This window comes from Crocuta crocuta, unplaced genomic scaffold, assembly GCF_008692635.1.
Source record: "Crocuta crocuta isolate KB4526 unplaced genomic scaffold, BGI_CrCroc_1.0 scaffold734, whole genome shotgun sequence".
In the NCBI taxonomy this organism is placed as follows: Eukaryota; Metazoa; Chordata; class Mammalia; order Carnivora; family Hyaenidae; genus Crocuta; species Crocuta crocuta.
The window spans coordinates 142,426-156,048 of NW_027531987.1; the positions used below are offsets into that span (position 1 = coordinate 142,426).

The window sequence follows — 13,623 nt, forward strand, 5'->3', positions numbered from 1 at the left end:
AATGTTTCCCAAATATATTTGATAAAAAGAGTTAACAGAGGAACTTTTAAAACAATTGATAGAACTTTCTAAGGAGAGTCTTACTATCTAGATATAGAGATATTAGCAAATATATCAGATCACTTTTTGTCTTATGTATATAATTGCAAATCACCAACTCTTTCTCCTTTGTAACAGTTTTGTTGCAGAACTTTAAAACACAAAAAACATGTCTCTAATTTCCTGCAAAGCCCTCCAGTAACAAACCTCATGGTGGTCCTGAATAGCTTTTTGGCGTAAATGAGAGCCATAGTTTATGAAACCACAGTTTACCTGTGCATTTTTTCTTCTCCTAGACTTTCAGGATTATTAGGGCAATCAAATACTGAAATGAATTATTAAAGAATATTGTTTTGAAATATTTATAAAAGAAAAGCTATCTGGTTCAGATATTTACTTGCTGAAGTAGATTATCAATCTAAAACACATTCAGCACTATACCTAAGGTTCTATAGCTCTTTGATTCTTTGTAAATTTTAACTAAATTCATTAGATGACTTTATAAATTAAAAAAAAAAGTTATTCTTGAGAGAGAGAGAGAGAAAGAGATGCGAGCAGGGGAGGGGCAGAGAGAGAGGGAGATACAGAATCAGAAGCAGGCTCCAGACTCTGAGCTGTCAGCACAGAGCCCAATGTGGGGCTTGAACCCACGGACCCCAAGACCATGAACTGAGCTTAAGTCAGATGCTTAACCAATTGACCTACTCGGGCACCCCTAGATGACTTCATAAATAACATAGATCAATTCAAAACAACTTGTCAGTGACATGAATAATAATCTTTAGTGACAAAATAAGAAGCCAGTGTCTAATGAAATCAAATAGAATTTTATATTTAGCTATTGCTTTCAAATACTATGGTTATTGAGATCTGAAAAAGAGCTCTATCATCTGTTTTGCTCTTTATCTAGTTGAATATGCAACTCTCAATAGAAAGAGACCTCATTTAGAATCATGACTAGTTACCCAATGCTACCACTGCCAACTGAAAACTTTGCTGTGGTTTGTTGCTGATGTGTTGTTATTCCTTGATTTATTTTCAGCCTCTTGCTGTGCAATGATTCAATCATTCCACTTCTCTCTTTTTCCTCCCTTTGCTTGTTTATGACTACGACACATCATTTGTTTTCCTACAAGGAATCTTCAAAAAGTGGAGGAAAAAGGCAAATGCTTTACGACACTCATTTGCAATAAAAGATAAGTTTGCGCACTCTTTCTCCACATGAATACATTTAGCATTTTTATTTAAAATCACTGCCTGCCCACGCCCCTGTCCCTGAACCATATTCTCTAATGAGCATATAACTCTGTGTTCTGTATTTCTCTTCATAAGCAGAATTAGAGACTTATTCCAAAGGCTGATCACACAGGAGCTCATAAACTAGAGACAACCTCATAAAAGTGCAAGTTTCTCAGCTACCCTGCGCTTCTAGGCATCTGTCAAGACAGAAGCAAACATGAAGATCAGTAAGACCTTGAGCAGTGTGTACATCTTGCCAGTAATGGCTTTGTTTTTTAAACAGAGTCCACTTTTATTAGGTTATTGTTGTTCATTAGTGGAGAGGGTTTGCATTTAACCCTATCTGCGGCATCATTAGAACTATACACAAAGAACATTCTGGCTGTACACAGTGAGACTATAATTCTTCTGTATTCCTTTCTGAAATTTTGGTTCAGGAGCCCATATATAATTGCATTGAGGCAGCTGTTGAAATATGCCATATAGTAACTGGCCACAAATAGCCACTCTGGGATCCTGGGTACCATGCTGGCAGGGTCTGAAGCCACAGCCAGACCAATAAAATTGAGAGGAGCCCAGCAAATGGCAAAAAGTACGAAGACCACAAACATGGTGACAAAGTTCCTGAAGTCCTGCGGTTTCATTTTGGGTTTATTGTCAGGTTTCACCCTCCGTCTGACCTGAAGAACCAAGATCCATATTCTAAGGTAGCAGAAGATGACTATGGTCATGGGAACCAGGAAATGGAAAACCACTACCGCTATCGTGTACGTGGAGCTGACAGACTGTGCAAACGTGCAGGAGTAGATCCTCGGGTCGTACTGCAGGGTGCCGGTCCGCAAGTTGGGCATGATTGCCACGAGCGTCAGTGTCCATATCAGGAGCACATAGCAGAGGGAATTCTTGTTACTGTACAGCTTGTCGTACTTGAGACTGTGACAGATGTAGCAGTAGCGGTTAATGGCAATTCCAGTGATATTGAATACTGAGCCAATGACACTCAAGCCCATCAGGAAGCCACTAATTTGGCAGTGCAGAGGTCCCAGATTCCACCCGTTGTTAAATATAGACATCAGCACCAAGGGGTATGGGTACACGGCTACCACCAGATCTGCAAGTGCAAGGCTCACCACAAATACATTTCCTAAAAGAGAAAGGTTTAGAAAATAGAGGTTATTAGCAGTTTTCTATGGATTGCATTGGTTTACTTTCACAGTTATTTTTGCTTAAAGAGCTGTTTAACTCGGTTAACCTGGCATCACAGCGACTGCCATCTTCTAAATGAAATGGAGGCCTCCATTCTCACCAGGAAGTAAGCCCACCGTTGCCCGTGTCAAATCAATTCCGCTGTTCACAAATTCCCACATCCCTAAAACAAGGCATATTCCATGTCAAAAAACTGAGTTTTTTGAACGATTTGGTTCTCTTGTAATTTAAAAAAAAACCTGAGCTCAATATATTCCTGTTAGGTGTTTTGTTCTAGAATATTCTACATGACCTGAGAAACCTCATGTCACTCTTTTCCTCAAGAGATACATGACTTCCCTCAGTTCTGAGCTTTCTGTCCCTCTGCTTCTCCAGTCACTCTCAAATGGGCCTCTAACTCATGTTATTGGGAAGTAATAAATCCTTGACCACAGTATAATAGTGAAAAGACAAAGGGTTCTTCCATCAACTATCTGGGTTAGAATATTGGCTTCACCCCTTCCTAGATTATCTCACCAAATGTCAACTTCCTCTTCTCTAAGATGGGGATACTGACAGTATCTTCTTCATAAGGGGATGATGAGCATAAATTGAGATAGTCCATGTCAAGTACCGAGCACTATCTGTCACATAAGTGCTTGACAAATGTTGTGGGTATTCTACAACTCTCCCCTCAGTCCCAAGGAAAAGGTAGGAGTACTTTAAATTACATAAAGAACTTAAGGTACAAAAAGTGAACCGTATATATTTTCTATATTAATAACACACTTTAAAGTATAAAAACAAAGGACTCTAGTTGAATTTTAAAAGATATTCTGTAAGGAGATTCTTTACTTTTGTGGCTCCTTTTGCCTTTGTTTCTTACTATTCTTTCTGCCTTGATTGGCTCCTCTCTAATTTTTAAAATAGTACCCATTTTCTCAAATCCATCTTAAATAGAAGTCCCCAAAGCCTTTACTTATTTGCCCAATTCTATGGAAAACCTTCCTCTTTCGAAGGCTTCTAAATCACATTTTTATACCACATTTAATTTGGATTAAATTATGATAAATTTCATTCAGTAAAACCTTACTAACTGCATATAATAGGTGCTGGGGAAACAGAAATGGACAGACAGGGATTTTATGAGCCTCAAGCTTAGAAAAACAAGATAGAAAGAAGTACAAGAGTTATGTACAGAAAAGGAGGCAGCAAGGAATGGAATGAACAAGAAATAAGTGAGAAGGAGCATTCCAGGAGGAATGACCATATATTTTGCCTTTTACTATCTTTGTGAACTTTACTTTACTATGTGTTCATACTGTAGTACCCTAAAAGTGTGTCCCCCTCATAACTGTATCTTGAACGGTACCCGGGTGAGACTTTTGCTCAGGGAAGTTTCTGTCTGATTAATTTTATTCCGCATCCCTCCAAAAATTGCAAAGAAGTGAAGTAAAACAGCAGTTGTGGCTGAAAAAAAGGCATGGATTTGCTATTTAAGTAGGAATTTCAGATAAATTGTTGTAAATACAACTTCTTCAAAAACTGGTTATACTAAGCCAAATTAAAGCAATAAAAGCAAATTTATTTTTCCCCATAGAACAATTCCAATCACCAATGAAATATTTAACTTCCAAAGTCGGCATGTTTTAACGAATTTTTAACTCAAAATGTGTAATACTTTAAAAATATGTACAATATATGAAATTCAGCTATAAATTGTCATCGAAGCAGTACATTTTTACCCAGAACCTCATGATGACTAACAGACATAAATAGATTTATTTTTAAAGAGCTTAAAAATAAGATCATAAAAAGTGTCATAGATTTGTTTCATAGCATTCATCCTCTGCTCCATTTAGTTTATAGCAATTATGCTTCTTTTTTGTTTAAGCCATTACATTAATTAAGTCACTCATTTCATTTTCTTTGAACTAATCACATTTTACCAGAGTTGGGAGAAGAAAAAAAAAAAGCCTGAGACTCTTTGTAAATGCGGATGATAGGTATCTCAGCTGGAAGCTTTATCACATCTGTGATGTGTGTGTAAAGTGCGTGCATACTGGAGAGAAGAATGATGAGGTAAGAGTAATTAAATAACTTAATCATGATCATACACATTATAAAATCATCTGTTTTAGCTCTGTGTATGTCCAGATAGATAGCCATCTATCCATTTTTACAGACATCCAACCCTCTACACAGCCAGCACAACAATGCATCCTAAAATTTCAGTAATTCCTGTTAATGACTAGCAATTCCTCCTCTGTTGGCTTTACTTCCAATCCTTGGCCCAGAGGAACTGTAGACTCACAGGATATTAAGATGGAGAGAAATACTAGCGATCATGCAGGGTAATTCCTACTTTTTAGAGATGAGGAAAACTGAGAAATAGGGAATTCAACCCAAAGAAGTCATACCATTAATGTAAGATTGCAACAGCGCTGTTTATTTGTTAATGTCACTCGGCGCATTTCCAGAAGAAAGTTCCTATGGCCAGAAAGAGGTGAGGGTTAGATATGGGGCCCTCTGGCCAGGCTGGCTCTGGCTTAGAGCCTCGTCAGGCCTAATTCTTAAAAAAGCATCTTAGAACCAGAATGAGGGGAGGGGAAGGCAGTTACAGGTCTCTATACCGGTAAGAAGAAGAAACCGGTAACAGCCTCACATTGATTAAAGACACAGGCAAACTATAAAATGGTGAGCAAACAGTCATTCTGGTGAATAAAACCTTAAATTGTAAGTGGAATATGGCACTGATGTGAATAAAATCAGATAGCAGACAGCTAAAGAGTTGCTTTGTCTAAACTGCTTCCTTCAGAAGTAGTCAGGGGACTTCCCTCTGGGAATGGCCAAAGCAAGGTGTCACTGCTTTTCTATTTATAAGTAGTTCCCTTCTTACCGTCTTCCCACACCTCAGGCCATTAACTCCACTAGGGCAGTGCCCATCTTACACATCTTTCTCCCTCTACAACGGGATCTGGTGCAGAGTTGTGTCTTGAATCAAACTGTAGAGTGGGTTTACTAAGCTGAAAGGGCATTTGAATGCAGGGTTTCAGGGTTTTCTATTTCCCGGCAGAGACAACTTGCATGAGATGTAAAAGGTGGAAGGGAAGTAGTCAAGTCCTCTGTGCACTGCGAGGTCAGTGTACGGCACCAGGCACTGTGGGGGCTCCGGCTGTCTCACTCCTGTCCGCTGGCCTGCGGTGAGGGTGGCCGATGCAGGATGCCCACAGCGTCTCTCCCTCCTTCTCTGAGCTCCAGCCTGGCTTGGAAAATGGGAGAGACTGAAAAGAGTTCTGTTCATCCTCCTGGGTTCCATTCCTTCCTCTGAGGATCTCCTGTGCCCTTGCTTTCCTCTTGACATCCATCTTTTCTTCTCAGGTGCCTCATCTGTAGACTGTCGGCATATGATGGTTAATTTTATATGTCAGCATGACCAAGTCGTGGGATGCTCAGGGAGCTGGTTAAACATCACTCGTGGGGTGTGTCTGTTACGGCATTTGAATGAACAGAGGAAATTGGCATTTGAATGCAAGTGTCCTAGCCAATCCATTAAGGGCCTGACTAAAAGAAAAAAGTTGAAGGGAAGGGAAAGTCCGTCTCTCTCTGCCTGCCTTCTTAGGCTGGAACATCAGTCTTCTCGGTGTGTAGACTGGAATGACAGAACAGGTGGTCTTGGGATTCAGACCAAAACTACCCCAGCTCTCCTGGGTCTCCAGCTTATACATGGTAGACTGAGGGACTTTTCAGCCTCCATAATCAAGTNTGCTAATAAACCTAGTAAGCCAGTGTCATATTATAGAATATATAATATGTTAATATAATAGACATATTACTAAACTAATAGAATATTCTATTCTGAATAGAAATATACTAACATGCTAATAGAATATGTATTCTATTACTCATTCTATATATTACATATCTTACTGCTATATATACAATATACTATTTTCTGAATAGAATATATATGATTACTAGAATATATATTCTATATAATATATATATATTATGTATATATATATTCCATTGGTTCTGTTTCTCTGAAGCACCCTAATACAAGGCCCTAGCACCAGACACAGAAGCAATCAGCTTCAACGGAAGTGTTTAATCAGCTCCTATAATTGCTCTCCTGATTTTGTTTCTCAAATTGATTGAACCCTGACTGATACTAGAAGTAGACCAAGAACCTTAAGGAGGGTTTTTCTCTATCAGTTCTTGGTTGCCTGGATTTAGTTCTCTAATGGCATTAGATTTGAAGGCATTAAAAACCTCATTTCCAGTAGAACACTGGTAGTTCATGGTGTAGAGTGGCAAAACAGTTACTTAAATTACAGGCTGTATTCATCTTCCAAGGTGAAGAACAAGTTGGTTCACCACACTCCTACCACTAAATACACACACACACACACACACACACACACAGACACACACACCCCTAATTTTGACATGCTACACCAATCTGTTTACTGAGCAACCCAAGAAAAGATTTTGAAGGCTGTTTTACCATTTGACTATTCTGATCCAATGGTGTTTGAATTATTTGTGGTAAATCTGGATGATGTAAGGCTCCCTTAGCACGCCTATATGAGTGACTTATAACTATAGACACTTAGTGTTTTGTAACAAATCTATGCTATCCTTTGCAGACTAGAATTCACCTTTAGAGAAACAGTTATTGACTTGTTACTCAGCCACAGAGAGTTTGAAAACTTGACCACGTACCACCAAGTGACCGTGTGATCTGAAAGACCCCTAATGGACTATGTATTGTCTGACCCACTAAAATCACCAAGTTGGCATGCACAGTACCAAACAGAAATGGTGTAGACAAAATCTGGCTCAAGCACGTACTGACAGCACAAGTAATGGATGGGCAAGTGTCATAGATGCCCATGGCCCACATTCCTACCACACTGCCATCGTTTTCTCAACTTGCGCCTATAGCCTCATGAGGAGTCCCCTTTGATCAATTAATAAGGAAGAAAAAAACTTCTGGCATGCTTTACAGATGGCTTTTCATGAGAGGCCAGTGCTGCCCCAAATTGGATGTTGCAGTACTACAGGCCAAATATACCCAGTGAACAGAACTGCAAACTGGTTGTTGATTTTGCCGGAAAAGAGAGATGGCCACACGTACACATTTACATTGATTCACGGACAGTGTCTAATGGTATAGCTAGATGGTCAAGGAGTGGAAGGAAGGGGTTTAGAACACTGATAACACAGGAATCTGGAGAAAGAGTAGGAGCACAGGCCTCCCCGAATGGGCGATGAGTATGAAGATACTTGTGTCCCATACAAACAGTCACCAAAAGCAACCTCAGCAGGAGTATCTAGGGGTTTTTGTTTGTTTGCCTTTTCGGGTTTTTTTGTGTGGGGATCTTAATGATACAACCTATGTCCACGTTGTTCAGCCACCACTGTCCCCGACCACTAAGCTCACAAAGTTATGCACCAGAAACAGCAGTTACTAATGGGCCCGGCAGCCCAGAGAACTGCTCATTAAAATGATCTGGTTATAGCCACTGCTGACCTGCTGTGTCTACAACCTGTCAACAGCAGAGGCCACCACCGATACGGCACCATTCCCCAGGAATATCAGCCAGGCAATAGAGGCAGATTGACTACATTGGACCACTTCCATCATTGAAGGGGAAGTACCTTGTTGGCAGTGGAACAGAGTGTATTCTGGATCTGGATTTGCCTTCCATACTCTTATATCTTCCACCAATCTGACATCCATAGACTTAGAAGATGCCTTTGTCTTTGTTTATGGCAAAACACTGCTTCTGAGGGAGGGACTCACTTTCCAGCAAATGAAGCAAGGCAGTGTGGTAGAATGACTTTTGAAGGTTAGTTCCAGCACTAGCGGAATGAGCCTAAGGTAATGTCCCCCAGGGTGTAGTGTGTGTTCTAAATCAGTGACTAGATTCATGGATCAGAAAATCAAGGGTGGAAATGGTCATTTTTCTTCTCCTAAGTGATACCCTAGCAAAACATTTGCTTCCTGTCCTCACAACTGTGGGTTCTGTCCTAAAGTCTCAGTTCCCAAGAGAGGAATGACTGCTCCACCAAGAGGCATAACAATGGTTTCCCTAAACTGGAAGTTGAGACTGCCACTTAGCTACTTTGGGCTCCTCTTGGGGAATCAATAGACTACGAAGGAGCTCACTGTCCTGAAGTGGGTGATTAATCCTGATTATCAAGGGGAAACTGGGTTATTACTACACGGTAGGATCAGTGATGCGTGGCTCTGCAATACAGGAGCTCCCCGGAGAACCTTGATAGTGTCACACCCTGTGGTAAAGGTCAGAGGAAGACCAAGCAGTCCAATTGCGGCAGGAATGCCGGTGTGGGGAACTTGAGGAAGGAAAGTTTGAGTCACCTGACAGGCAAGAAATCTCTCTCCCTAAACTGTATGGAGTTTGCACCTTGAGTTTGTCTTTGTCTTCTCTTCCGCCGAGATGAAATCCATGTGTTGTGCTTCATGGAAAGTTCCTCCCAGGTCAGAAAGCCCTGGCTGAGGGACATCTCTTCCTGCAAGGACTCTTCTCCCAATCACTGCCATCTTGCAGGGCTCTCCCTGGACAAATAGGCCTCCTTTTATACCTTCTGGTGACCAGCCCTTTCCTCCCCCCTCAAGTGTCTCCTCTCTTTTGCCTTCCCACCTGTTGTAAAGTCACCTTCCTGGAATGCTTGGATCCTACCTACACCGCATTGCTGAAACTTCTCTCCAGTCAGCAGTGACATTCTTAATGAGACTTCATTCAGCCTTCATCCTTTTTATGGTCCTGAACTAATACCTCGTCCATGTCAACCTGTCCGTATACTACCCTGTGCGAATAGTGGAAGATACTCTGCATGTGATACCTGATCACACCTTAGAATTTTGCTGTTTTGTCTCCTTGACCCCGCTTGCCTCCCTGGCTCTTGAGTCTTGTCTGCATCTCACTGTCTTCCAGGTTCTACTTCTTACCTTGGCCTTGACTCTTTAATACTGGAAACATAGTTGACTGATGGCTTGTCTTGCCTGTTCCGTTACTATACCATATATGCAATAAAGAGACTAAGAAGACTTCAGCATATAATAAAGTGACATACCCCTCTTGCTGTAGTTTGGTTTTCAGTTTTTAAAAGTGTGAAATCCTGCCAAAAACTCTCCTCATCTTCTCAATTTCATGACTCTCTTCTCAGAAGGCTGGTTTAGGGAGATGTTTGTACTATGTAAATATCCACATTACAGTCCCATCGATTGAGCCTTTCCTGTATAAGCTAAACACAAACTACTGATGTCTGCGGGGAGCCCGGGAAGATGGCAGAGAGGAAGGACCCTGAGCTCACTCTGTCCCATCTTTACAACTAGACATCATCCACATCCAAGTCAGTCACCTGGAGAGCGACCTGAAGACTGGAAGGGCACACTCTGGGCAACTACATCCAGGCAGGAAGCTGCACCTGAAAGGTTAGGAAGGGCTGAAACGTGGATGGCACGGCTGCAGGACGGAGGGAGCCGCACGCATGGAGAGGGCAGAGCAATGGGCCCTCAGACCGGGGAGCTCACCTGGGGAAAACTAATCCCCATAAGGTTGGGCTATAAAAACCAAGGGGCTGACTTCCTTGAGCGTGTAAAACCAGTGAAGAGTTGGGAGTCGGCTGACTCCGCACTGGGCCAGTCAGGCACCAATGAGAGCCAAAAAAGAGACCCTTAAAGAGACACAGCCTGTGTGGAGAGGCAACATTTGTGAACATTTTTCACAAAATTGTGAAAAACATCCATTTGCACAACACTGGGAGGCGGAGAGGAGACAGATCTGCTGGTAATGATTTTGGAGTGTGTTGGGGGACTTCTTTCGAAAGGTGGGAGCTGCAGGCTCCATGTCTCCCCCCCACACACCTCCCCTGCTCCCCAGCATGAACATAGCGCCACCTGAAGGAGGCAGGGCTGCACATGCGTGTGTAGCCTCAGCACTGGGCTCAGGGCAAATGTGGCAAAAGCCGTGCACGTGCCCCACTCGGCCACTGCAGCGCGCCTGGCTGCACATTCCCAGCCAGCACCCCCACCCGCGCCCCCCCGCNGCCCCAGCCAAGGTGAATTCCGCTAACACGAGTGCCCCGTTCTCAGGGTCCCTGTAGACACGCATCCCCAGAGCTGGGCTGCCTGGGTCCCGCTAATACCACACAAAGCAACAACAGGCAAAGAGTCCATCCAGACGACCGCACGGAAAGGACAAGTGACTGAGACACAACAGCAGGGCGTATGTAACACACGTGGGACACTCTCCTGAAGTTCCAGGTTCTGGTGGACAGGGGCCACCACGCTGCAGGGCACTCCAGGACCTCTTCTTCGTAAAGTCACTACTTTCAAAACAGAAGATACAGCTGCCTTTTTTTTAAACAGAGAAATAGGCACAGATAGGCAGACAAAATGAGGAAACAGAGAAATTTATCCCAAATGAATGAACAGGACAAGGCTACAACCTGAGATCTAGGGGAAACAAATATAAGGAACATGTCTGAGAGAGAATTTAAAGCAATGACCATAAGGATATTTACCAGAGTAGCACTACTCATATTAGACAAAATTGGCTTTAAAACAAAGACTGTAAGAAGAGAAAAAGATGAACAGTATATAATTATAATGTAACATAATTTTCAATGAAAAATATAACAATTGTGAACATTTTTTAAATAGAATTTATTGTCAAGTTAGCTAACTTAGAGTGTATACAGTGTGCGCTTGGCTTTGGGAATAGAGGCGCATGATTCATCACTTACAACACCCAGTGCTCATCCCAACAAGTGCCCTCCTCATTGCCCATCACCCATTTTCCCTTCCCCTCACTAACCCTCAGTTTGTTCTCTGTATTTAAGAGTCTCTTATGGTTTGCTTCCCTTTCTGTTAGTAACTATTTTTTCCCCTTCCCTTCCCCATGGTCTTCTGTTAAGTTACTCAATTCCACATGTGAATGAAATCATGTGTTATTTGTCTTTCTCTGACTGACTGACTTTACTTAGCACAATACCCTCCACTTCCACCCACAGTGTTGCAAATGGCAAGATTTCATCCTTTTTCATCGACAAGTAGCACTCCATTGTGTGTGTGTGTGTGTGTGTGTGTGANCCTTTAGATAAATTCCTAGTAGTGTTATTGCTGGATCATAGGGCAATTCTATTTTTCATTTTTTGAAGAACCTCCATACTGTTTTCCAGAGTGGCTGCAGCAGTTTGCACTCCCACCAAAAGTGCAGGAAGATTTCCCTTTCTCCACATCCTTGCCAACATTTTCTGTTTCCTGAATTTTTAATTTTAGCCACTCTGACTGGTATGACATGGTATCTCATAGTGGTTTTGATTTGCAGTTCCCTGATAATGAATGATGTTGAGCATCTCTTCATGTGTCTGTTGGCCATCTGGATGTCTTCTTTAGAAAGGTGTCTATTGTGTTCTGCCCATTTCTTCACTGGATTAGTTGTTTTTCAGGTGTTGAATTTGGTAAGTTCTTGATGGATTTTAGACACTAACCCTATATCTGATATGCCATTTGCAAATATCTTTCCCCAGTCCATCAGTTGCTTTTTAGTTTTGTAAATTGTTTCCTTTGCTGTGCAGAAGCTTTTTATCTGGATGAAGTCCCAATAGTTCATTTTTCTTTTATTTCCCTTGCCTTTGGAGATGTGTCAAGTAAGAAGTTGCTGCGTTTGAGGTCAAAGAGGTTGTTGCCTGTTTTCTCCTCTAGGATATTGATGCTTTCCTGCCCCACATTTAGGTCTCGTCCATTTTGAGTTTATTTTTGTGTATGGTGTAAAAAAATGGTCTCGTTTCATTCTTCTGCATGTTGCTGTCCACTTCTCCCAGCACAATTTGCTAGAGACACTGTCTTTTATCCACTGGATGTTCTTGGCTGCATTGTCAAAGATCAGTTGGCCATACATTTGTGGGTCCAATTCTGGGTTTTCTATTCTATTCCATTGGTCTGTGTGTTGATTTTTGTGTCAATACCATAGTGTCTTGATGATTACAGCTTTGTAATACAGGCTAAAGTCCAGGATTGTGATGCCTCCACTTCTGGCTTTCTTTTTATTTATTTTTGTGTGTGAGAGAGAGCATGTATGGGAGAGAAAAGAGTAGAAGACATAAGTGAGACTCCTAACACAGAGATAAGGAATATCATAGCAAGGATAAAGGACTTAATCCTGATGGAATGAATAGCAGGATGAAAGAAGAAGAAAAACAAATTAATAATCTAGAAGACACAGTACTGGAAAGTAATCAAGTTAAACAAAAGAAAGAAAAAGAATTACACAAAATAAGTATAGACTTGGATAATGCAGTGACTGCATCAAACATAATACCATTCATGTTTTAGGAGAGAAGAAGAGAGAGAAAGAGGGAGGCAGAAAACGTATTTGAAGAAACAATAACTATAAACTTCCCTAACCTGGGGAAGGAAACAGGCATCCAGATGCAGGAGGCACAGAGAACTCTGATCAAAATCAACAGAAGCAGGCACCAAGGCATATTATAATTAAATTTATAAAACATAATGATAAAAAGTTTTTTTTTTNAGGTTGCTCTGAGCCCGAGTCCGGTTAGAAGGCTCTCTCAGTGGATTCTGCGTCCTTTGTCTCCCAATCTCTCAGGTTTTGTAAGGTTTCCAGTGGCTTCAGATCTTTTCTGTGTGATGTATGGGCGCGAGTGCAAGTACGGAGCTCCTTATATCTCCGCCATCTTGCCCCCTCTGCCCATAATGATAAAAATTTAAAAGCAGCAAGATAAAGAAGCCCTTAACTAACAAGGGAAAACTCATAAGGCTAGCTGGAGACTTTCCAGCAGAAACTTAGCACACCTGAAGGGAGTACTGTGATACATGCAAAATGCTGAATGGGAAAAATGTGCAGTCAAGAATACTCTATCTAAGAAGGCTATCATTTAGAATAGAAGGAGATAGAAGAGTTTCCCAGACAAAAACTAAAGGAGTTTGTGACCATTAAACTAGCCCTGAAAGAAATAATAAAGGGAACTTTTTGATTGGAACAGAGAGACCCAAAGTGGCAATATAAAGGTAGAAAACATAAAAGCAGTAAAAATAAATTTTTATGCAAAAAATCAGTCAAGGAACTAAGAATAACATAAACCTAAAATGTGGGGAGGAAGAGA

General features: G+C 41.4%; 1 protein-coding gene across 1 annotated transcript in view; it reads right to left on the bottom strand.

The window, feature by feature from the left end:
• Positions 1 to 1,272: 1,272 nt before the first annotated feature.
• Positions 1,273 to 13,623, bottom strand: part of MTNR1A (melatonin receptor 1A) — a 31,527-nt gene continuing 19,176 nt past the window's right edge. Inside the window, exon 3 of the mRNA XM_077775053.1 lies at positions 1,273 to 2,422. Within this exon, the coding sequence (XP_077631179.1) occupies positions 1,554 to 2,422 (869 nt within the window). The 3' untranslated portion in view covers positions 1,273 to 1,553. The remainder of the gene's footprint in view (positions 2,423 to 13,623) is intronic.